Consider the following 26785-nt stretch of genomic DNA (forward strand, 5'->3'; position numbering starts at 1 on the left):
TTTTATCTACCGTATGATCTTCTGTAGATACAAAGACTGCTGAAAGAACTCCACAAAGTTACCATCGGGCTCTAGCCCTTAGAAGGATACCAACAGTGAACTTTAAAGTCATCGGTTTTTATAAGACACCTCACCATGAAACGACAAACTGAATTACATTATACTGAGCGGGAACTCTTTCCAAGGTCAGTTGTTGTCGGACTCGTTAGACAAATTCCCTGAGCCCTTGTCAATGTTGCCCTCAGAATGACCATCAAGAGTCACAGGATGCTCAACACAGAATTCTAACGGTATGCTGTTATGTATCACAAAAATCAAGCGAATGATGTTAAAGTCTGTGCAACAGTTCAAGGCAAACCCATTTAGAAGAAAAAACACACAGTAAAACAGTGAAAGAGAAAAAGGAGGATAGAAATACAGAGGGAGAGAACGAAATAACTAGAATAAAGACTGTTGTCATGTGGTCCTTCTAAATCTAGGGCTCTTGGGCATTAACAAGCTTTCTAAGTCTTATCACTCTCGCTTGTGCTCTGACTCTCTCTCTCCCTCTCTGCCTCACCCTCTACCTCCCCCCTTTTTTTCTTGGAGTTTCTTGGAAAACGTGCAGCCAGGGATAATGCTGGAGACCTGCCTACTAGCTGATGAGCATCTCTGTCCTGTTCACACAGAACTTCCCCCTTGCTACGGAGAAAATGTGCACAGATACAGACACACACACACACACACACACACACACACACACACACACACACACACACACACACACACACACACACACACACACACACACACACACACACACACACACACACACACACACACACACACACGCGGCAGGACATGTGGAGAGAGGTGTGATGCATGTTCCCATCCTGAGGCTGTTGACATTCTAATTAAAGGGAACAAACGCTCGGATTGGGCTAAGGCGGCATGGAGGAACTAAATTAGATATAAAATATAAAGACAGAATAGAGGTTGGCTTCATTGTGAGGCGTTTGAAAGAGGAAAAGCAGTAAGTCGAGGTGCAGTAAATATTTTTTTTTTATTAAAAGATCAAGACAGTTTCTTACATTGACTATTCAAGAAAATAGCTCCTTATCAGGTTTTAAGAAACCATTTCCTGGTGAATCACGCAGTTGGCCAAGCACGTCTGTAAGCACTGTTGCAACACTAAACTAACCATCTTGGATCCAGGCCCTACATTTCAACATGTCAAATGCATCCTGGGCCATCGAAGCTGGTTCCAATAAAGAGGAGGCAAATTGCTGCTCAATTGTTGTATGTCTTGGCTTATTTATCTACATCTATTATTAATTGGTTTTGTGCCTATAGTTGCCTACGCATCTGGGAGCTGACTATACATAGCTGAGACCGCAGGGTATAATATAACTCGTGATTTTACGAGTAAAACACAAACTTTCATAAGACTACAGAGTTATTTGTGGAGGAGGATGATGGCTTCTATTGAATATGTTAACATACACTTAATTTCATTGCGTGCACTCGAACACTTGAACCACGAGTCAAGGCTTCCACATGGTTCTGTGAGCTGTCCCATTGGCTTTGAGGTTTCATTTTAATAAAAAGAATGGTCTGTAGAATAAAATAGTTTAATGTCAAGTGGCCCTTATTGGTTCACTGTATAAAGAGTATATATCAGTTTTTTGGATGAGTTGTATCTTTATTTTTTTGCTTTGTTGGGCAAGTCTGTCCAGGATGCTTACTTGGTCCACAGCCAGCAATTTATTTGCAGCGTGTTTGTGTGTGTGTTTACTTGGCATTACGATTTGGTATTCTTATAAACCGTCTGTAATCCCATTTGTCCACCATCAAAACTTTCTCCTTCTTTTTCCCCAAACCCGACAAACAAATTTCCATACATTTCAAGCCTAGTTGTACATCCGATTGTACCCGATTACAATGCTATTCATAGGCTGCTCCATGCTGTGCTAACACGGTAGCAAGGAGCGCTAGCCAGTGATCAGCTTGGTTGAGCGATGACCTAGCACCACTGCTGCACAGAAGGGGATTAGAGCGGCCGTCCTCGGGGATTCTAGGCCCCTCTGGCCCTCTGTGTCACCACCACCACTAGCAAGCCCGCGCCACTAGCATAGTTAGCCCTGGAGGATTAGGAACATGTCCTTTCAAAATAATGAGGGACGACAGTTGCTGACCATCATCCATCGTAAACGGTCAACAGTCAACAATCCAACCCATGTGTTGGACCAGTATGTCAAGTGGCCGGGTTGGGTGCTCCATCTGCACTTCATCGGGATTGGGGATTACTGTTTTGCTGATGGTAAAATGATGTTGGGATTGAGGATTACTGTTTTGGTGATGGTAAAATGATGTTGGGATTGAGGATTACTGTTTTGGTGATGGTAAAATTATGTTGGGATTCTGGATTAGTGTTTTGGTGATGGTGAAATAATTTAGAAACTGGTGAACAAAACCTATTGTGTCACTGTTTTTTTTTTACTTTATATTTGTGTTGAGGGCACACTATAAAGCGTGGGCAGTATTATTATTATTATATATATCACCAAACAGGACAAATTTAGGCAAACACAGACACAGACAGTTTTCCCTCCAGGAAACTATATTCTATATTTTCAACATTTGCTTAACAACCAGACCTCATCACTGTGTGAGAATGAAATGGGCTAAATGAAAGGACTTTGTGATACCTTGTGGAATGCACACTGTCTCTCTGTAATCCCGCCAAGCCTCCAGGTGAAACAGCATTTGTGAATAAGCCATGCCTTAAATAGCGCCACACTTCCTCGTGCTTCCACGCACATATCTTTTTCTGTTGCCCTGAACTCTCTTGCATAACAGGCCACAACCATAGAACAAAACCAAAGCCCTTCAGCAACCAAACCTGAAACACATTGACAACCATTCAGACATACCTAATAGACTTGTGGAACCAATTCAATTCCTTTTTTAGCTTGTTTGGTCTTTATTATCTTACAATTGCTACAATTTTTCTAGTTTGCCTCTTTCATCTGCTCATAGAGCCAATTTATGACACTAATTATATTTTTATATTGCCCGTGTCTTTAATAGTTCATAAAAAATAAAGCTTTCATCATGAGTTATTTCTTATCAATCAAACGTCAAAATGATAGCATCAATACAATTCCCATGCCATTATCTTTCTAGTTTGGCTCTCACATCTGCTAATATATCCTCAATAGATGAAGTAGGGTTTTTTTTTTCTGATTCAATTTCCACTAGCTTCATTAAATATTAAGCAGCGTTGACTAGAGAGATGGCTTTGTAGAATGGCTCCATGCCGTTGGCTGCCTGGTGGCCCTCGTGTGCTCCTTGGCCTTGTAATCCACCTCACTTTGTACACTGATTACGGCTCTTTATTTTTGCCCACTCATTTCCAGGCCAAACCCAAGGAAACGTATAACGGAAACGGAAGGGTTACATTTGTGCAACATTACTGCCCGAGTCTCACTTCTGTGTCGGCTTTAACCACCTGAACGTTTGGGATTCCAGAGAAATGCATTGGAGATGGGAACGCACTCTGGTGTGAACATCCGCTGCACTGTAGTACACTATATACTACATACTATACATTATGATTTAGTTACGCACGGGCACTTGGTGGCTTAGACCGGCAGATTTTAAATGAGCTTGCAAAAGCTGAGCATGCCGCCCGGTCCAATCTGGCGCGCCATGCGACTGGGACACATACACAAAAGATCCAATTTAAGACTGGTCGTAGCCTGCTGCCACCCTGTCAACTTTGGTCATGCAGCTTATACGACGCATGTTGGTGTATTTCTGCCACACTGATCGGAGAAGCCGTGTTGTAGCAGAATGTGTGAAACAAAGAGAAAAGTGCAAGAGAAAGGGGATCGATTCAGAATATTTATCCTGCACTCTGTGGGCCAAAAGGGTTTCTTTCGCCCCTTTATTTGGCCTATCCATGCAGAACGGGACGATGTCACCACACATCGCCCAAGTGACTTCGCCCTCAAAGCACACTGTTAAACCTCCATTGTTTTTGAGCTTCTGCTACTTCACTCCACCTTTGTTCCCAACACCAACGTGTGTTTCACCTGCCCGGCGTCGATAAGTCTTCGTTCTGTGCTCTGTTTGCTCCACAGTCCTTCTGTTAAGCCTCTAATTTATCCTAACCTTGAAATTCGAATAATTAGGGAAATAATTGATCAGTGTGTGGGTACAGCATTATTGGATAACTGTGTGTGTGTGTGTGTGTGTGTGTGTGTGTGTGTGTGTGTGTGTGTGTGTGTGCTTTCCCAGCAGAGTGAGCAGAGATGCGTGGATCCCAGTGTGACGGAGCAGAGTGAGAGCAGTGCCAAGCAGTCTGAGGTGAGTACTCTCTGCGAGTGATAGTGTGTGTGTGTGTGCACTCTGTGCTGGAGAAGCACTCCACATGCTTTATTCTATAGCCGGGCATTTTCAACATACTTGTTTCACTTCATGCTCTTGAATATGTATTGCCTCCTGGCTCCGACCAGTATATTGTGGTACAGACACACACAACCCTTCCTGCAGTGGTACAAACACTCGGCTCAAGGACAAAATAATTGCCCCATAATGTATATTCATAGTTCTGCAGAGCTGCGTAACAGTAAAGGTAAATGAACATTCCGATCCTCCAATGAGTCATGAAACCATGGTCCCAACCGCTGACCGGTTCTTACGTCAGGGACTTAAAAGGTCAACCATGGAGGCTTAGGTCAGAGCAGGCTTTATGACGCCATGGTTGTCCAGCAGGTACACACACACACACACACACACACACTCACACTCACACTTACACTCACCTGAGCCTCAGTTAACAGTCAGCCTTTGCTGGTGGGAGGGAGAGTTTGGACTTTGACCGCATTCTGTAACTACCGCTAAACCATTGGGAAGTGTACGATTAACCAATGAAAGCTGTCTTCAAGGCTACTCCTCATCGCCAGGGTTACCGTCCCTGCATCAACAAACAGGTACAGGACAGGGGGTTCACAGTGCCGCGTGTGTTTGTGTGTGTGTGAGAGAAGCTGGACAATGATTGGTGTGTGGTGCACATGATGAAGGTATTCATGCTTTCAAAGTGCCATTGTTCAACGGTCAAAGGGACTACAATGTATTTACCTCTAGTTTCACGTAGCGCATGTTAGTCGAATATATATAATTATTAATATGTTACAGTCAAATTAGGAATTCAGATGAATGTAAACTAATATGTGCAGAAGTGATTCATCTTTGCTTGCGGGCACAGTCTTTTTAATAGTAATTAAATTTCAGCCGGGGAAGCATTTTTGGCGAACGGCACAGACTCTGCCTCTCTAGGGAATTCAACTTAATCGGAGGAGGTCATATTTTACAAGATTTGTCGAATCCTCCTCATATTTTTAGGGACCGCAACCCAATGTCGGCCCACCTCAACCAAACTAGTGGCCGGCCATGCCTGGAATGTGTCAATAGTTTGACGTGTCTGTTACTTGTAAATATTTCTGCCTTTAACCCACCGGCTGGTCCTTCTTTGGCAGTGAGCTAAGGTGCCTCTTAACTAGGAGTCGAGATCAAGAGTTTCAAAGACTTTCTATGCCACCCCCTCATACGTGTGATAGCTGCAGTGAGTGTGGCAGATTCCATAGTCTGTAAAGTAAAAACTCAAAAGTCCTCAAATATACTGAAAATATATGCGGTTAAAAATAGAAAGTGCAAGAAACATACAGGTCATGAATGTCAGCATTGACATTTGAATGCATAAATATGAACAGTCGAGCCTTCAATTTACACATTGCATAAAAATTACCAAGCATTTAATTGCTGCTTCTCCAATGGCATTAGTTGATATATATATATATGTATATACATATATATATATATCAACGTATATATATGTATATACATATATATATATATCAATATATATATATATATATATATATATATATATATATATATATATATATATATATATATATATATATATATATATATAACACTTATTTGTCATACTCATGACTTGTGATGTCCTGCTGAGTGTGGGTGTGTGTGTGTGTGGCTGTGCTAGTTGTTTGTTGTTGCCTCTCGGCCACCAGCCGGTGAGGGTTTATGGGTGTGCCGAGCCAAGGTCATGGTGCTAGGAAAAAGTTTTGGCCGCTGTGTGTCTCCAGGCATCTAAACATAGGTCGGGTCACTAAGAAGTCGCTTACCGAAACGGTTGTTTTGACAAGGCTTCCAAACTTAGGCAATCAAACGCCAACGCTTTTGTCGTCGTAATCACGGTCTTGACTGTTTGTCTTCCTGGGGTCCACACATAACACATAAGACCGACAAACAACATGAACGTATATTTCATATGGTGGTCGAATTCAAAGACATCCAATGAAAATCCAATGACCGTGCTTTGGCATGTTTGTTTCCTAACGGATGGAGTGAAAGCCCAAATCAAACTCCAAACTCTGAGGCTGGTGGCCTCCCCTGGTTGATTATCATTATTTTTAAGGATTACACAGCGCTGTCTCAGTCAGTTTTTGGAACATTGTAATGCATACTTGGATTTGTAACCACAGTCTTGATTGCTCATTTTGACTGTTCTCTTGGGGTGCACAGTGTCGTGGCTATTTTGTTTTTGTTTGGTGCATTGTGCAGTATTGTTGTTTTTCTTACCTTTACATTGAGAAGAATGTAAGCAAGTATTTAAAGATAAAGTTCGTTTTTTTAGATGCTGAACCTGAATCATGTACGCTGGTTCATGAATTGATGAATTGAAAAGCATACATGTCTGGGAGGACATGTACAAACTGCAGTATGCTGCCCACTATATGGTTTTCACAGTGCTACAGTTTGTTAAAGGTGGTATGTAATCCTGTTTATTTTGAAAAGCGCTCACCCGTAACTAACTTTGACAGCTACATAAGCTGTAGTAGGAAAACATGTTCGCGGGACACTCTTTAGTTTCTTTAAGGCTTTCAATATTCTCTTGATTTGCCTGACTATATCAATCACCTTTCAGTTCACTTAAAACATGGTCATAATTGATTTGCGCTAAGATGATGAATATATTTGAATGAAGTGGGCCTTAATGAACCTTTTTTCTCCCTCATGTAAATGTATGTGGGCGCACATACATACTTGCACCATACACCTAGCTCTATGTAACGCCTACTGTACACTGACATCAACATCCGTATCGTGTAACGTCGACCCAGTAGTAGTGTGCGATGCCACCTGCCAGCTGCTTACACTGAACTATGTATGAAGTTTGGAGAAGGCAGGCAAGCAGAGAGGTAACGCGGTAGCCGCGGCAATCTGAACACACTCTGCTGCCAGCCAGCCCGACCGGTGCGCTTTTCTTGCTCTGTCTCCCTCTCTCTCTCTCTCTCTCTCTCTCGATCTCGCTCACTCCCCCTCGCTCGTCCCTCATTCTGCTGATGAGTCGCTCAGCTGGGGAGCAGGAGAGACGCGGAGAGTAGAGGCGAGAGCCTGGTGGGAGGACGGGAGGTGACGAGAGGAGCGATTCAGCTGAGGAATGCCCTCCCGGCTCGGACGCACGGAGAGACAGCTTTCGCCCAGGAGTACCTGCGCCAATTTTTTGAGATGGTGCTTGGAGTCCTGATCGCCGCGGGTATTTCGGAGGCGGCTTCCGGCTGCGCGCTAGAGTCCCACACGCTGTAACGCGTGTCTGTGTTGCGCTGTGCCTTCTCCTTCCCTCGCTGACGCGCCGTGCCCGCTCTTCGCGTTTGTGTGTGTATGTGTGTGTGCACAAGAGTGTGTGTGTGTGTGTGTGTGTGGATGTGAGGCTGTGTGTCAGCGCCTCCTCGCTACTCCTCCTCTGCCTTTACTTTGAGGGGGACCTCGTCTTTGTTTCTTTTTCCTCTGTATTTCACCAGCCACTGTTCGTTTCTTTTGCTCATTCCGTGCCCACATCTGGCTCCTGGGTTGGACAGTAATTTCGGATGCGGCTGCGGTGGCAGCGGTTATGAATCTAAGCATAGGTTGAGACCACCTCACTTTGCCTCCGATCAGCATGGATTGTCTTTGCATTGTCACCACCAAGGTAAGAGGCAAACGCAGGCGACCCGACATGCAGCTCGATTTAGAGGGAGGATGAAAGATAATGAAAGAAAGTGTGAGAGAGAAAGAATGGGAGAGCGTGAGGGCAAGAAAAAGAAGTGAGTAAGAGAGAGTGAGAGAGAGAGAGAGAGAGAGAGAGAGAGAGAGAGAGAGAGAGAGAGAGAGAGAGAGAGAGAGAGAGAGAGAGAGAGAGAGAGAGAGAGAGAGAGAGAGAGAGAGAGAGAGAGAGAGAGAGAGAGAGAGAGAGAGAGGTGGAATGAGGCATGTGGTGATGCTGAAGGACAGAAGCTCTATTTTCATGTTATTTTTGGATGTGTGTCAGTGTGTGTGTGTGTGTGTGTGTGTGTGTGTGTGTGTGTTCTCTGCAATGTCTACAGTCTAATAAATAATTTCTAGGCTCATGTTTCCTCAGAATATTTAGTATTATGTTTTGTGTGTGTTTGTTGTTCACCAAAGCAGCCCCGTTAGCTGAAAAAAGCTGTAGTCACTCAGTCCTCCTGGGTTCCACACATAACGCATAAACAAAATAAAACTTCAATTTAAGACGTGTGAAAAACAAAGAAAATGAATTAAATGACATTCAAAGGAGCTTCAATGAAAGTGCTTTGACACCTTTCTGTCCTCCCAAGGAGTTAAAACCCAAACCCAAAACTCTAAAGCTGATGGAACCCCTTTGTTGTTCATCAGCCAGTGAGGAGGAGGAGGACTTTAAAGGAACATGGGAATGAATGGGGAAGATTTGTCAGCTGTGAACTCCATTCAAGAATTTGTGTTACGTCGTACACGTCCTCATCTGGAGCGTTGGACTCAGAGTTGTTCTGGATCGGCCATATGTGGCTTCCCGTAATTGTGTTCAATAAATGTTGTGCTTTGAGATGGTGCTCTAGGTGGCCCCTGGTTTATCCTGATTCTGCATTTCTTTTTTACCTCAGAAAATAAAATAGCATTTTGCTAAGCTAACCTGCAGCGTTGTATTTGTCATTTCCCCACTCAATCCTATCTCCAAACCGGCTTGAAACACCTCTATGGGTGTTTTTTTGCGCTGCTTTCCCTATCTCCTTTCATTTCACTGCAGCGCTCTTCCATCCAGGCTAAATTAATGATCACTGTGTCCTCCAAGTCACGGGGCTGTCCTCTAATCGGCAGCCCCCGCTCCCCGCCCGACCCGACCACGTACCGAGGACACATAGGTTAGACCGTTAGTGCCGTCTACATCTGTCCCGCCCGCAGCGGCCCCCCCGGAGTGAGCATACCCTGAAGCACTCCCGATCGCTTGTGCGGAAAATGTGCATTGAGTGCAGCCTAAGTTTAGGACCAGGGCCATTCTCAAGATAAATGCATCCGAGCTGCCCACCTTGGCTGGAATATGGAGAGAGATTAATTTAGTCTCACAAATCAAACTTTAGATTCGTAGTCTAAAGTCTCATTGCAGACGAGCTCAAGTCTGGGTGACCTGGCTTGTCACTTTCGGGTCATATATACTCCGACCAATCATGTTGCTGAAGGTGGGGGATCTGTAAATCACCCAACACATTATATTCTATAGTCAATAGTATAATGTTAACGCCTGTCCCTGTAAGGTGAGCAGCACTGAGGTCCTGAATGGAAATCTCATGGCGGGGATCTCTTTGACGTCACTTCCTGTAACAGTGTTTGGTCATCCTGTCCGAAATGAGCAGAGGAAATGCAGAAGCGAGGCTCAGCATTGAGGACTTTACTCTCGCCTCGCTTCCGCCGACACTGTTAGTGTTCCGTGCCCACCTCCTGAGAATGAGTGTGTGCAGCTTAATGATATGCGGCTTACATGCCACGGCCCTGTTACGTAATGCTTAGGGAGCACAAGGAGTACCGAGCCATTAGAGAGCGAGAGAGAGAGGGGGAGAGAGGGAGACACGGATAGGGAGAGAGAGAGGGAGAGATAGAGAGAGACAATGATATATTTTTTATTTCTGACACATTTGCTATGGATGACGTCTTTCCAATTATATTCTGAAAATATGTCAGAAAGCTTCTTTTGCGTTCATTCAATCTCTCCGTTTCCACAGCTCTACATCTCTTTTTCCCCCTCTGTCTTTTTTGTCCTTCACGCTCACAATGTCTCCCTTCCCGATGTGTGGTATACTTAACACCGTGGAGATATATTACAGTACGTTGCCATGTGAATAGTTGAAGTGAGTTTGCCGATTGACTCGAGAAGTGTTTGCTGCAGTACTCGCTGTCGGTAACTTGCCTAAATATCCACGTTATCACATGCTTCCTTATTGACCTCCTCACACATATTAGGTGCAACTTGTATGTTGTATGTTGGTCAGTCTGGGGTCGGGCTGTGTCAACGTCCAGGGATTGCTTTTAAAGTTTGTAAGCATATCTGAATTTAAAACGGAGCGATGACTTATTATTAAAGACATTGCAATACTTACCTTATTCAACCCCCCTAATCCCCTATTCTGCCTATTCAAATTAAAAGGCTGGGGATCCACATTGGGTGGCCTCAATTATTTCCCCTAATTTCTTGCAAGTTGGTAGAAATCGATTGCATCGCTTCAATGAAAAACCTTAGCATGAAGTCTATAAAGTGATATATTGGAGCAGAATTGTATGTCTATCTATCTATCTATCTATCTATCTATCTATCTATCTATCTATCTATCTATCTATCTATCTATCTATCTATCTATCTATCTATCTATCTAGAGATAGATATATATGACATTAATCCTGTTTTACTTGGGTCGTCATGTATACACCGGAATACCCAACTTAATGTTGGGCATTAAGCTGAACTCAATAATACACGATTGTCTTGGCTTGACGTTACGAGGCGGGTTGCTGAGGCAGGTCCCAAGACTCGAGCCACAGTGATCCAACTCTCCTCCTTCTGCCCACTACAGGGCAGCATGCTGCGTACGTTTGTGATGCCACGTGTGTTGCCTGGAAACTGTATTAGTCCTGCTTGTGTGTATGGGTGAGGGGGGGGGGGGGGGGGGGGTGATCATGTGTCTGGACAACACTGCTTTAAGGACGCTAGGCCCTGCAGACCATCATGAACTCTTCCAGGGGTTGGTAGGCTACAGGGGGTCGTCTGACGGACTCAAGGTGACGTGTGGTGCTGCTCTGTCACTCGGAGTAGCCAGCAACTTCATTGGAAATAATGGTTTGACGTTTTGTGATAGGGGGTGGTGGACCGGTGGATAATATACACACCCGCATGACCAGTGCGCTCAGGGTCTCATCATACAAATATTTGTAGAGCAAAACTTTTTAGTATTGGTTATGGCATGAGCGGAGGGAGAGCAGCGATAAATGAGCTGTTGGTGTGACTATTATTTGAGAATGATTGGTGACAAATGGCCTGGCCATCTGTCAGCTATTAATGAGTGAAATGCACTCTTGGATTAAATGCTTCCAGTTGATTGCGCCTGCCTCGTTTTGAGCCAATTGTGATTTAGACCGCCCCGGCTCATTTCTGACCAATCAGGGAAGATCAGCCTTTATTTGTTCCAACAATTCATCTTATCTGTCAATCAGAGGTGCAGAAAATGCAACACTTCTCATTGGCGGAGGAACGTAGGGAGGTTAGGTAGCAAGCAGAGCAGGAGGGGCCATTTTCTTTTGTCTGTTTTAGTTTCAAAATTGGCTCTCTTCCTCTCTTTTCAGCTCTCTTTAGAACTCTTGAAAATGTACCTAGTGCATCTTTTGAAACTGATTTATTGTGCGTAGAAAGGGATATCTGTAAGGTTAAAAAACGTTTTTGGGGGGTTACAGCGGTTTCTTCTCTGACCGCTGATGGTTAAAGGCAATGTTTATGTTTATCTGGGGGACGTCTCGTCCACTAGTCACTGCTGACACATCCCACATCAAAAACCACAGAGGGAGAAGCTCTTTGAAACAACCCCCCCCAAAAAAAGCTGCATAACAAAGACCTTGTTATGACAAGATATCAAGTGTCGACAATCGGTTTATTATAATAATTAAAACGGATTGTGCAGTGAAGACCGTCTAGTGACTCCAGTGCAAACAACACGATCGTAGACGTGTCTGTCCCATATAGGCAATACAGTGTTCTCATGATATTAGTGGGGTTTTGATTAACCCTTTGACGGGTTCATTTATTCGATCTCTGCAGTTACGAACATGATTCATTCATAATGGTACCGCTCTAAATGTAATACTGGCACATGATTGACAGTAACATAGACGAATGGGACCCTCAATGTAAATGGGAGTACCCAGATTTCATGCGGTCGGTTACAAAGGAGCAGTGTTAAGAAAGCTGGTGAGCAGCCGACCGCCGAGTCCCTTTTCGTTCTTTGTTTTATTTTTTCTCCCGCCAACTCCTCCACACCCACCCTCTGCATCCTTCCCTATCCCCTCTCCGTCGCCTCCTCTTCTCACACGGGTGTATACGTTCCAACGAACCCACCCCCGACTCGTCCGCCCCTCCGATATCCCCCCACCTCCTCAGCTCCTCCTCGCTCTTAGGGGAAATAAAGAGTTACGGGATGGTGGAGGAGGAGGAGGAGGAGGAGGAGGAGGAGGAGGAGGAAGAGGTGGAGGAGGAGAGATCCTTCTCCCTTCTTTAATTCCGTTAAGCGCTGAATCGATGGACAGTTACCACGGTAACGGGGAGGCTGGCACCAAAAATATATTCTATACAGCATCTTTGATACCTCCCACTACATTCAGCCTGGCTGGCTGGCGCATCTGCCCACATACAACCACGCTGCCTATGCGTTTGCCTCCCCAAGGCTGCCGGCTCCCTCCGGTGACACACGGGGATGAAGCGCGGGGCCCACTCTCACGCGGGCGGCTCTTGTCTTCAGTGAGGCGGCAGGCACCTGCCCCTGCCCCCCCCCCCCCTCCTTTCACGGGGGCCGAGGCGCATAAGCGGCTGGGGTCTCGGGTTGAATAAACAGCCGATAAGCTCTTTTGATTCATTGACGGACGTCGTGGGCGCCGTGATTCAGAGGCGGTGCGATGACCTCATTTAGATTTGATTGACTTGTCATCCCTGCGAGAGTTTTGATTCGCCGATATGATTCAGATTTGAGAGCGCGAGGTGATTCGGATTGTATTTAACGACGTGGTGATTCGATGACATCATACGGATTTGATTCAATGAAATGATTCCGATTTTATTCAATGACACGATTACGATTTTATTCAACCACAATCCTTCAGATTAAATTTGACGAAATGATTCTGATTTAATTCCACGGCATGGGGATGGACGGGAGAAAGACGCTGGTGTCTCATGCAGCTATTTTCAGGCAGCCTGTTAGAGCTGTGTGTGCTCTATCCTCTTGTTCAGATGTGTAGCCACAGCACAAGGTGTAGATGCAATCTGTCGTCTGCCTTATCTTAAGCTACTATGTTCAGGTGCATTATCTATCCATCTACATTATTCACCTTGAATACATCCTATTTTTTCATCATGTCAGATTTACTTGTTTCACACAATACCATTACTTCCATATAAATATCCCATATTATATAACTAAATAAATGATAATATGAGTTTAAAGTTATGTGGCTATCTCGCTACAGCAAAATGAAATCGGTTGTTGTGTGAACATTATCTTTTGGTTCAAACAGGTAATCCGACCACTTAAGTACTTTTCTTTAAGATCATGAACACCCAACATCCCATGTCACACTTTTGTCAGTTTGTCACACATTGCCACTGTGACTGTATGTTTTGTCACAAATATATTGGCTGTCCCCATTCTATTTATAGTCCAATTTGTTTCATATTTTGAAAAGATAAACATGGTTTCAGAATGGCCTATTCCGTGTTTTCTCTCTTTGCATGGATGCTACTTGATAATTGGAATTAACGGGCCAAAATGTACCATTCCCTATTTCCCATTGCCAAACATTTGCAAATATGTTGGTTGACTTCCTGATCTCGTCCTTCATTTGTATTGTTGAGTTAATGGCTGCTCTGCGCTGAAAATAGTTTCAACCAAGTTAGAGCCAGCAATCGTGGCACATTAAGACTTCCAGCAGAGTCCTGTGGAGTGACACTGTGGAATACAGCTTGTTATGTAATGCCGCATGTGAGAAGATTTCATCCTAGGTGGGGTGTAACATGCTGAAAACTAAGACACCCAGTGTTTCCCACAAATTAGAGGGCCTAAAAACCACAACAAATGATTCTTGGACACGCAATCACATCTCTCTCCTTTCTCTTTCGTCTCTCTCTCTCTCTCTCTCGCTCTCTCTCTCTCTCGCTCTCTCTCTCTCTCTCTCTCTCTCTCTCTCTCTCTCTCTCTCTCTCTCTCTCTCTCTCTCTCTCTCTCTCTCTCTCTCTCTCTCTCTCTCTCTCTCTCTCTCTCTCTCTCTCTCTCTCTCTCTCTCTCTCTCTCTCTCCCCGCCATCTCTCTCTCTCTCTCTCTCTCTCTCTCTCTCTCCCCGCCATCTCTCTCTCTCTCTCTCTCTCTCTCTCTCTCTCTCTCTCTCTCTCTCTCCCCGCCATCTCTCTCTCTCTCTCTCTCTCTCTCTCTCTCTCTCTCTCTCCTATCTCCTCTCTCTCTCTCTCTCTCTCTCCCCCGCCATCTCTCTCTTTCCTATCTCCTCTCTCTTTCTCTCCTCCCTCCCCCCCTTCCAACTCTCTCTCTCTCTCTCTCTCTCTCTCTCTCTCTCTCTCTCTCTCTCTCTCTCTCTCTCTATCCCCCTTTCTCTCCCCCCTCTCTGTCTCTCGGCAGCTGAGTTCCACGCCTCTGAGCTGGAGCTTTGCATCAAGTGATGCGATTTACAAAAATAAATAAGAAGAAGTAGAAGAAGGAGGCTGGGGGGAGGGTGGAGTGGATGATGATGCCATGCTAGAGTAGGAGTAGCTCACGCTTAGGGATGCTACCGCTGCTTTGTCGGTCTCTCGTGATGCCGCGGCGATGCTCTAGGCTTATCACGCCACCGTCTTAGGGCGAAGCGAGTGACCACCCATGCCCCTCCAGACACTTCATGTCGCTCCAACGCTGCCATGTTTTTTGTATGCTATTGTTCCCTGCGATCACACCGGACGGTAAGGGATTTCTTGTGTGTGTGTGTGTGTGTGTGTGTGTGTGTGCTTGCGCGCGCGCGCTGTGCGTGCGTGCGCGTACTGATTCAATAGAGTTTAATTTGGCTTCATTTTGTTCTGTGGCTTTATTTGGACAACTTTGTTTTCCAAGTTGTGTAACAAGTATAGTGTCGAAGGCTTTTGTTAGGTTTCAGGCTGAAGATCACTTTCTCTGTTGTCTACTACTAAGAAGTTATTACGAATGTGTATTTTGTTTTCAAATTTTGTTTTTCAATTTTGTTTTTGGTTGGTCTAACGTCGAGGGACCATCCTGATTTCATAAGTTCAGGTCACATTTCAGTTTCTTGCTGAAGATCAATCTGGCCTCGCTCCCAATGAGACAAACTTTTTAAAACCCAAAAGGATGGATGGAGCAATCATCGCTAGGGGTTGGGGTAGTTTAGGTAGGAGTCAGCCAGGGTAGTTTTAGTTCATAATGACTCGGGCTACAATCTATTTCTGGTGATGGGAGCAACCTATGTTAAAATAACTGAAAGCTGGTTACAAGTGGAGCGAGGCAAGGCTGATCTTCAGGTCGAAAATGAAATGTGATCTAGCAAGTTCAGGATGGTTTCACAGGGCTATGGTTGATCGTCTTAAATTTGCAACCTGGTCTTTGGCCAGTCATTGGACTTGATGCAAACTGCTTCATTGATTAGCTGTAAATAGCAAGGGTGTGGGACGAAGCTGTTGGTGGAATGTGAAATTGTATGCAGAGATTTACAAAACATATCAGATGAAACATGGCGTTTTTGGGCTTTGTGAAATATATGATGAATGAATGAATGATGAAGCTAGCGTTTGATAGTTTGTAAGGTTATACGGATAACCGTGGCAGGCAAAGGAATGGTTGACAAGCATCTTCCTTAGAAAATGGCACCCCAAACAAGTATTGTTCTCAACAACAACATGACACATCATTTACATGCAAATTTCAGAAGCAAATCCCATTTTAAAGACGGGCTTTTAAATTGATGATATCTTTTCTGCTCTCATCCTTTGGTAGGCTACGCTTTTACTGTGTTTCTTGTCTTTTTTTGTTTTATGGATACCGGGCTGCTGATGCTAGCTTATGCTACTACTGAGAACTGTCATCTGTGTTGACCACAATGAAAGTTTTGAAAAGGTTATCAATAAACAAAGGTGTACTTCATCCAGTCTTGGAGTTAGCATGAAGCTAGCTGGTAGTTGCAGTAATATGGACAGGCATAAGGAGCAGAAAGTCAGACTTTCTAAGAAATAATTTGGAGTGAGTTCCGGGTAAGGAACAGGGAGAGTTCAGCCTGGAGGCTCAGCAGGGATTTTAGGTGTTGGCCAGCACATAAAGGCCCCAGAGTCCCAGTCAGGGACAGTGAGGAAGAGCCTCTGGCCAGCAGCCAGCAGCAAGCCCACCAGTTCACAATTAGTGGGAATTAACTAAAATGTATGTATACAAGTCCACTTTGCGGCATCTGTGATGGCATGTTTTGTGTGCTTTTCTCTTCAGAATAGATAAACTCCTACCATGTTCTCATCTACTTGCTTAGTCACAGATGGCCCCTTTGAGTCCTGGCTGCATGAGTCTGTTTTTTTTCCCCCCGTGTTTTGCTTTTAATATCTGATTGAATCCGTTATGCAGAATTCGCCTGATATCCTGAATTTCCATTTTTGTTTCTCTAAATAATTCAGACTGAACCATTTTTGAGACTGCCCAGGGTTGCTTCCACCTAAACCAATCACTAAGCCAGTAGATGACGAATCCAAACAGTGGCATTGCACTGTGTTGTTGATTTCGTTCGCGCCAATACTTCTGAAAGTCTTTTCAAAGCAGCTTCAATAGCTGAATCTATAGACTTTCGAGAGATTTGAAGACCGCTGTTGTGGGAGCCGTGCTTGTTTTTCGGTTGCTCACAGTGGACACTCACTCCGTCAGCAGTGTCTTTTTTGCTCACTATTCGCTGATTGGCTATTCAATTTCACTCAGCTGAGCCAAATGACCCTCAAGCAAAACACACCAGACCCTGAAGCCGGCCTCACACCGGCACCGAAGCGCTGTGGTGCGCATTTCACGCTCGTCAATTGCCTCCCCTGCTACCAATAGGAAGCGGCGCGCTGCAGCACTGTTGTGATATGTTTTGAAAGAATCAGATCAACAAACTTAGTAGGTATAGGCTACCATAACGTTCTACCAGTTATTTTATGACTACATATATGGCCCTGATGCCCATGATTCTCTGTTTGTGATAGTCACATTAATTCATAGTTACTTTATGTACTGTCGGGCACTTGTTTACGGTTTAGTCACTTTACACACTTTATTTACTTTCATTGGGTGTCAAGCAAGGAAGTTGCGAGACAGCCTATTGTTATTGTATGAATTCCTATTATTGGGTGTCAAGCAGCGAAGCTGCGAGACAACCTATTGTTTTTGTATGTTTTCCTATTATTATTATTCTGTCATGGGAGTCTATGGCAGCCCATAGAACGCCTTGGTGAAAAGTTTTGAAATTTGGCACACTGGTTCAGGACAGCCCCATTAGCCCAACAAGCCAATTTCAGGTCGCTAGCCCAACAGCTCTAGCGCCACCAACAGGTCAAAGTTGCACATGCATTCATGTTTGTAACTTTCGACCCATCCAACTTTCGATCCAATATTCACAAACCAGGTATCATTGGATTCCATGAATCAAGCCGAGTTCAACGTCATTGACGTCATTTTGCGCCATGATGGATTTTCCGCCATCTTGGTTTATGTCCAAAACCTTCAAAATGCTAATCCTATCACACATTTAGTCCAATCATCTCGATTCTTGGCACACATGATCTTCAGGCAATGCTTGATATAAAAATATTAAATATCTTTCAAATTCAAAACCGTTTGGCCGCTACAGCCAATCGAATTTGGCGGCAAGGCCGCCAAACAGGAAATAAGCCGATTTCTCATCAGCCCTTTGACATATCATAACCAAACTTGGTACATAGACCCATGACATCAGCATGGGGATCATTTGACCTCAAGGGGGCGCTATAATTAGCAAAGACATGTTTTAACTCCTCTCTCTTCACGTGAGTATATTTCACACTTATTTTCAATGACTGGTGGTACTTTCAGACCGCCCCATATAGCTAATAAAATATTTCCCATAGCAACCTCAGAAATTGGCCGCCATGTTCAAAGTTGTCACAATCAATATTACATATCCACAGGCCACGAATTATGTCCAATCATCATGAAACTTGCCATTTATGATCTTCAATGACCAATATATGACCAAGCTGAACAAATGTGCCAAACAGCTTTTTCTAATTCAAAACCGTTTGGCCGTGACAGCCAATCAAACTTGATGGCATAGCCGCCAAATAGCAAGTAAGCCTGTTGATGGCATCTCTTTAACATATCATAGCCAAACTTGGTACATAGACTCATGACATCATTCTGGGGACATCCAAACAATTTGGGGTCCTTCAATCTCAGGGGGACTTCAAACAGGAAGTCAGCTCATTTCTCTGCAAGGCCTTCATGCATCCAACCAAACTTGGCTCATAGTCTTATGAGCGGGTGCTTGTTTACATTGTGTCTCTATGGGGATATTGTTCCGAATAGGGATATTGTCGACCGAGACGGTCGTCATGTAGCCACCCAGCCGATTACGTCCGTCTGGCAGAATTAGGTTACCGATTACCGAGACGGTCGTCATGCGCCCTTACCACTATGTAGGGTCATTTTTCCATTTTGTCTACATTTACGCGTACTCGCATAATGCTGTACTTCATCCCACCAGCCGTCATTATTACCGATTACCGAAACGGCCAAATTGTAGCCACCTAGCCGATTACCTCCGTCCAGCAGAATTAGTTTACCGATTACGGAGAAGGTCGTCATGAAGCCAACCAGCCGATTACGTCCGTCTGGCAGAGATAGTTTACCAATTACCGAGACGGTCGTCATGCAGCCACCCAGCCGATTACGTCCGTCCGGCAGAATTCGCTTATCGAGTCCCATTATGCTTGACACCCACATTGCTGCATGCAGCTATATTTGCCCATTCTTTTTGCATTGTGGAATTATTAATCTAGTGCATCAACAATCTCATGTATAGGACCTTGTATAAAGCCGGGATTTACCAAACAGCCTAAAAAAAGTGCTTTTTCAGGGGCGTCGACGCTTGGGATTAGGACAGTGGCCTGAAGGATAGTGGGGCGCCGCGCCACCGCCGGTGTTGCCTAGTACGTCCGAAATAATGGGGCCGTTTTTTCGCCACTTCGTCGCCGGTGTGTGTTGGGCTGGAGCCCCAGTACTTTTGTTAAAAATGGGCGGAGATTCAGGGGCTGGTACCAGGCCATGGACCTATTAAAGAAAGGACAGTGGACTAAAACATGGCCGCCCATTCATTCCTATGAAATCTGCTCAATGGAGCAGAGGAACATCAAGGAGAGATTTGCTTCCGCATCATGGGCGCCTAGCCACTCCCTCGTGCATGACGTGCCGGATGCAGAAATATTCTCTAGCATTGTTTTTTTTGTTTTTTCTATTCTCTAGTTTTTGTTAGCATTGTAGCATCATCAGCGAGAGGTCTGAGCGAGCACAGTCGCATTGTTTACCGACCATGGAAGTATAAGTTAATAACCCCCCCGAAATATATGATCTTTAAATTACACTCCTCCTGCCATTCGGACAACAATTAGTATTTAACAATTATTATGCCGGGCCGAAACAACATTTGTTTCACTACGATTCCTTTCAGCTGCCCACTCCTCCTTCTCCTGCAAAAAATACATAAATAAAATAAAACGCTTGAGGTGGTATTTTGAAAAGAGAAATCTTACATTTGATTAGTACATGGTATAAAGATAATTATGAGCCTTTGATTGATATCCAGAATTTTTTACGGAGATACATTCATGTTCCCCACTTATATTAGAGTGATCGGCGATATCTACTTCTGGGTCTCCATGAATCGAGGGACCCGTCCACAGCCCGCTAAAACAGCTGCAATACCAGGCTTGGCCGCTGAGCACTGGTGGATTGCGGATGTATGCACTGCTCCTGGGGGCCTGTATCAGGCAAGTGTAGAGTCAATTACAATTACAATTAGGGCATTTAGCAGACGCTTTTATCCAAAGCGACTTACATCAGGTAATACACACATTGACAAACCGACGGCAGAGTCAACCATGCAAGGCGACAGCCAGCTCGTCAGGAGCATTTAGGGTTAAGTCTTAAGTCTTGCTCAGGGTCACATCAACACTCAGCTAGGAGGAGCCGGGGATCGAACTAGCAACCTTTCGGTCACAAGACAACTGCTCTACCTCCTGAGCTAAGCCGACCCCTGAGCGTCAGCTCCACTATATTATGATAGGCAAAAGGATGATGGATGGGCCTGTGTACCGCAGTGGAGAGTCAAAATACAACCTTGTTCAGATCCTCACTAAGGGCAGTAGTCAGTTCAACATGCGATGGATGGGCTTCTTCTCCTTCAGTCAGTTCTATGATTCATGACAAGGTTTGACCTACAGTAGCAGGGTCAGACATCCTCAAAGGCAGCTGATGCTTTGATGTGTTGGATCAATGAACCATCGCACCTTTCCAAAACTTTCCTGCTTCCTGCTGGGTCCACTTACAGGGCTCCGCTTCCCGTCGTTCACTCCTAACCACCTCCACCTTCACCACCACCACCACCACCACCACTGCTTCTTGATCAATTATTGATTGATCTGAATGCACTGTTTTTGCAGTTCCTTTCCCTGCATTCTGCATGAATTTGTGATGGATGTTGGAGAATATTGATGATGCCGGAGTGGTGTGGGGTTCATATAGACAGGATGACATGTCTTATTATGGATTTGAAGACTTCTGCTAAAACATTTAAATCACGTGTGCCTTACATAATGCCATGTTATGTGTGTATGTGTGCCATTGCATTGCATACATTTTACATTCAATGTATGTGATTTACAACTCAACGATTTTGACTGATTTTGACAGAATTTGATGACACAAATTGATTAGATCTACTCTTTAACTTCACACATATATACACCATTCACTCCCCATAATATTTACCTTATCTTTGTAAGGGCACATTTTAAGTGACCACTGTGACACACTAATGTTGAAATGATATAAATGTGAGGATATCACACACATTTCAAACACATACACATACAGATACAAATGCATATGTATACACACACACACACACACACACACACACACACACACACACACACACACACACACACACACACACACACACACACACACACACACACACACACACACACACACACACACACACACACACACGTGTGCACACCCTAGGCAGCTAAACTCCCCGAGTGTTATTAGCTGGTGTGAAGTTAATTCAGTGGCGGCGCCTTCTATTTCCTGCCATGGAATCAGCCAAAGCTTAACATGTCTCCTAGGATTAGCTAACTCTTAACAACACCTACCCAGAATAGAAGAAAGTTACGACTTTTGATGTTTACTTCATTCCCCTCCTATGGAAAACCTCAGTTCCCTGATCATCCCGTTTCCAGGCTGTCCAACTGCCGAATGCGATTTCGTCAAATCATTCAAATCTGGAGGGAACCCGCTTGAGGTAGCCTTATATCTATGGCTTCCTAATGTGTCCATCTGCCTCTACAATGAGAGCATCAACAGCGAGGTGGACATCACCCCACCTGTTCCTGCGTTTTCCCGCCCACAGTGTAGAACCTGTTTCTAAAGGGTTAAAGGTACTGCTGACTAGGCACTAAAACAAGCACAATCCCCCATGACTTTAACTCGCCCCCCTCCAGGCATCAAACAGTTACGTGTGTCGCACCCTAATGGGTCCGTGCTGCAGCGTGGTCAGGGGAGCCCCGTGGTTCCTCCCGTTGGCTGGGTTCCCTACACTGAAAGCAGGGGTGTGGGAAGGGGGGGGGGGAACTTTTTTTGCCGCAGAGTTGCGGTCCATCGATGGGGAAGCAATTCACTGCTGTCCCAAAACACAGACACAACCCGGCAGGAGGAGGGAGCGTCTCACACACACACACGCATACACACACACACACACACACACACACACACACACACACACACACACACACACACACACACACACACACACACACACACACACACACACACACACACACACACACACAGGAGGAGAGTGGGACGAGTGAGAGTGAGAGGGAGAGGGAGAGGGAGAGGGAGAAAGGGGGACATAATGAGCAGCCTATCTGAGAGCCGGCAGCAGTATTGAGGAGGGCTGTTCCTGGCTTAGCGCTATACGATTCAAAAGCAGCACGCGTGCCCGCTTCAGCCAGAGCCACAGTCTGTAGATAGCCTCCACATACGCACACACGCACACGTACACACACACAGACACACAGGCATGCAGCAAGGCAAGGAGGACAGGCAGGAGGTAAGCAAACAGTCTAGAAGCCTCTTCAGAATGTAGTGCTGTAATGGAGGCGTGTCAACACTTTGAAAGTGATTTCCATCTGCAGTGGTGTGTGTGTGTGTGTGTGTGTGTGTGCATGTGTGTGTGCATGCATGCGTGTGTGTGTGTGTCGGGTCTGTCTTTCTACCTCACTCTCGCTCTCTGTTTCTTCCTCTCTCCTTTTCTCTCCCTTCCCCTCTCTCCCTCTGTTTGTTTGTGTGTGTTTGGACATTTACCGGTAGCCTTGTCCAGCAGACCAGGAGAGAGGAGGGGGTATGCTCTGTTGCAAAGATAACTGCAGCATAGTCCCTCCTGTTTTCCCCCCACACCCACCTTTCTTTTCTAACCCTCCCTCTATTCCTCTCCCCCCAAATGCATTGGGCATACCCCCTTCCCCTCACATTACAGCAAGGCTTAACCTGTCCAAAAAATCTCTGCACTTGCGTTTGCATGCCAGCGCACGCACGCACACACACACACACACACACACACACACAGGCACACACACAGAGGGACAGGCACACACACACACACACACACACACACACACACACACACACACACACACACACACACACACACACACACACAGACACACACAGACACACACAGACACACACAGACACACAGGTATGCACAGTGGATGTGCGTCTTGTTTCCATGCTGCTGCAGTTCTCCTGGTAGAGTTTGGCCACCACAGCTGGCGCAGGCAGCACAGGAAACGCACTGTGTCCGCGATCAATTTACTGTGATTTCCTACTTGAACTTGATGAAAGTATAATGCCCTATATGTCTGTTGCTGGCTGGTCTGAACATTAGGAGTGTAACGTAAGAGATGAGGACAGGATGGTTCAGTTGAATCGACAAAGGAGGCTGTTTAACTTCAGTGTCTTTGTATTGTTTTGTTTGTTTTGTTTTTGTGGATTGTTCATCAAGACTGTTGTCTGTTTATGGCCTACATTTGTAGGATGCTCAATTTGATACAGTGAATCACTTCGGCATGACAACAATGTACACTCTGTCCCACCATGAATAGGGTAATCCGAGAGCTCTCTCTCTCTCTCTCTCTCTCTCTCTCTCTCTCTCTCTCTCTCTCTCTCTCTCTCTCTCTCTCTCTCTCTCTCTCTCTCTCTCTCTCTCTCTCTCTCTCTCTCTCTCTCTCTCTCTCTCTCTCTCTCTCTCTCTCTCTCTCTCTATATATATATATATATATATATATATATATATATATATATATATATATATATATATATATATATATATATATATATATATGTCTCCATGAAAATCCCAAATAGGCCCAAAATTCCCCACTCTCCCAGTATCTGTAACCTGATTGGATTTCGGTGGGTTTAGGTGTGGGCGGTGTATCACTGCCGAAAGTCCTTGCTCTGAATTTCAGCAGCATCTGTTTTATTGTTGTTTTTTTTCCATGGCTGGCTGGGGAAACCGGATTGGGTATTCTATTTATTTATTTATTTATTTCCCCTGGTTTGACAGCTTTCCCAGCTCCTGCCAAGCAAATGTTGCTCAATGTCCTGTCATTGTGTCCTTCTGTTGACGTGGTCTATCATTAAACATTCGAGAGATGATGGGATTTGCGAATATAATAGTACCACTAGATGGAAGACGAAAAAGCATTCATTAGCAGAAAGAAAATAAATACAGCAATTCATCTTGACAAGTTGGATTCAGTTTGTAGCTCCTCTCACACTCTTCATTTTTTGTTTGTCTGTGGACAGTTGCCAGCGCTGAAAAACTCCAAACCCAATGCTGCCCATACTTTATGTTGGGCCGTAGCGAGGCGGATTCTATTTAGGTGGAAGCTTGTTCTTGATAAAGGAGTGCAGGAGAATGTTAACTGACACGCTAGTTTTTTGTCCTGCCCCCCTTTTGTCAAAGCCAACAAAGTGGCCTCTTCTCCATTCCCCTCTCCGCTCTTTCATTCACCTCCCTCTGCTCTCCTCTCCTCCCTCTCTCTCCTCCCTCCCCTTTCGGGTCCTCCCTCTCTCTCCTCCCACTCTCCCCCAGTGCCCCCTGCCATCGGAATGCAAGTTGAGTTGTGTTCCATTTGAATCATAACATTAGCGCTACGTAATGTGGAAAAGTGGGACAAAGGAGGCAGAAAGACAAATCGAACAGCCTGGCCCCTTCTATTCCTGTGTCCGGTGTTCAGGTAGGGAGACTGGGACTGTTGTCCTTCTTTATTCAAATCTGGGATTTTAAAAACAACCGAACCATTGCATAATTTCAGTGTACAACTACATATATCCAGTGGCTTAGGCCTCACTGTCCCAGCATGTTACCGGCTGGTTCACCATAGCAGGCCTTCTGACCAGGTGTTTGTTTATGAAACGGCTGGCTGGGCATAGGACAGAGGGGTGTCAGAAAAATCATTTTATCAATCCAGAGAGACCTCAAGGCGCAGCCAGTGAGTGGGTAATTCGTGATTCGGCAGACCTGCTATGTTATAGCAGAACCTCTGGGGGGAGATGGCACAGAGCCTGGAGCGGACACCAAAAACTGCATGGGTCGGAGATACACTTTGTTTCCTCTTTCGTTAAGGATATATTGTACCAAAAGGAAATGTATTTGTGCTACTGGATGAAGCTTTCAGAAGGGGGTTTTAATTAGTGTATTTTTACCGTGGCCTGCCTTAATGGTGTTGTTTTGAAACACACAGACATCTTTTTAAAGTGAACTAATGCTGGGCGAATTTGTGTTCACTGTGATTCAATTACAATTCAAATACACACCTGTAGATTCCTACCTCCAGCAACATGATTGGTTTAAACAAATAGGATGCGAAAGAAAATTAAATGACCCGTTCTCAAGATTTCAGCTTGTATAATATCAGGTTGCTGCTACACGCCACATATTGTTGCTGCTACACGCCACCTGTGGGTTTACTAGGTCCACTTACAACAGGACACCGGTAGTTGTTAAAGAAACCAGTTTATTGTAGAAATGGAACAATGTTACAGGCAGAGCAGGGCGAGATGAGGCTGTTCAAACCAGCCATTAACCGCACAGTCCACACAGTGTTTGGTTTATTGGTATAAAATCTGATTTGTGAGACTAGCGAGTGGGGAACGGAAGTGAGATTGCTCTTGGTCTCGCAGATCATTTTATTTTCAGCATATATATTTTCCTTTTATCGAGCGACATGTAATGGGATGTGACATGTAATGATAATTACGACTAAATTCGAATGTATTAGTGCATGCAGTGCAACTTAAATATGGGGTTGCTACCACTACCAGTTACAATCATCTTTTGGCTGAAAATGAATGTGTGCGGTGAACCGGCGGTGAATTTAATATAAAAGTAACGCTTATTACAAGGACTTCAACCTTTCAGATTGTTTCTTGGATTGGTTATTATTCATTAGGCGTGGTTGACTTTTGAAGCCACTCACTGAATATCTGAGCATATATACTTCCCTGTTATGCCCGGTCAACAAAATAAGGAGATGAGGTCAAGTTCAATGTCGGATGATAGTCACTTGACATGCAAAGCAGTCTCTGGGCCGGGTCATGGGTTGACAGATCATCCTGGTCCGTACTTTACATGCACAGTGTGTGAGGGAGCATATGGTATATTAGTGACAAAGGACAACACAATCCTGTACAGGCTTTAAGGTAAAAGTCAGGAGCTATTATTTGAGTGTAATTTGATAGAAATGCCATAGCCATCCGTTGGCTATTAGTGGGTGTAATGCACTGTGAGAATATCTGTTTCCAGTTGACTGCGCTTGCCCTTGTATGAGCCAATTTAGATTTTAGACAGCTCCGGGCTTATGTCTGACCAGTGCATCTCTTCCCTGATTGGTTCAGGGAATCCATGTTTCCTGTCAATCACAGGTGCATGAAATGCAACAGTTCACAGTGGCGGATAATTGAAACATAAGAAGGGAGGGAGCAGAGAGGGATGATAGGTTTTTCAGGGAGTTTACTTTCAAACTCTTGCTCTTTTCTGCTCTCTGTCCTTATGACTCCCAAATCGTGGTCAGAGCAGATTTAAGCCAAGTATTGACACAAACACATCTAAAATAGACAAAGTACTTGATTGGACCCTCCAGAGTTCTCACATTCAGACGATGGACGCCAGATTTAGCACTGTATCCGGCCCGCTTGCCCTCACTGTTCATGGCACGCCGGTCCGAGCCGTCGGACATCACGTACCAGAACGAACGTTATACTAAACGTTGCACAATAAACAACAACATCAACGGCCTTTATTTGGCAGGCGGGCCTGC

At 44.8% G+C, this 26785-nt stretch overlaps 1 protein-coding gene across 26 annotated transcripts in view; it reads left to right on the top strand.

The window, feature by feature from the left end:
- The window catches only part of dlg2 (discs, large homolog 2 (Drosophila)), a 133985-nt gene that overhangs the window by 16847 nt on the left and 90353 nt on the right, over window positions 1-26785 (top strand). For 19 of the 26 annotated variants that reach the window (XM_060057107.1, XM_060057111.1, XM_060057112.1 and 16 more), the window contains one exon: window positions 4282-4350. In XM_060057107.1, the coding sequence (XP_059913090.1) occupies window positions 4282-4350 (69 nt within the window). Of the gene's footprint in view, window positions 1-4281; window positions 4351-4814; window positions 4977-7437; window positions 8042-22104; window positions 22510-24562; window positions 24704-26785 lie in introns of those variants that run through there. The other 7 variants (XM_060057106.1, XM_060057116.1, XM_060057130.1 and 4 more) reach the window with 6 other exon arrangements.

Source organism: Gadus macrocephalus, chromosome 7, assembly GCF_031168955.1.
Source record: "Gadus macrocephalus chromosome 7, ASM3116895v1".
NCBI lineage: Eukaryota > Metazoa > Chordata > Actinopteri > Gadiformes > Gadidae > Gadus > Gadus macrocephalus.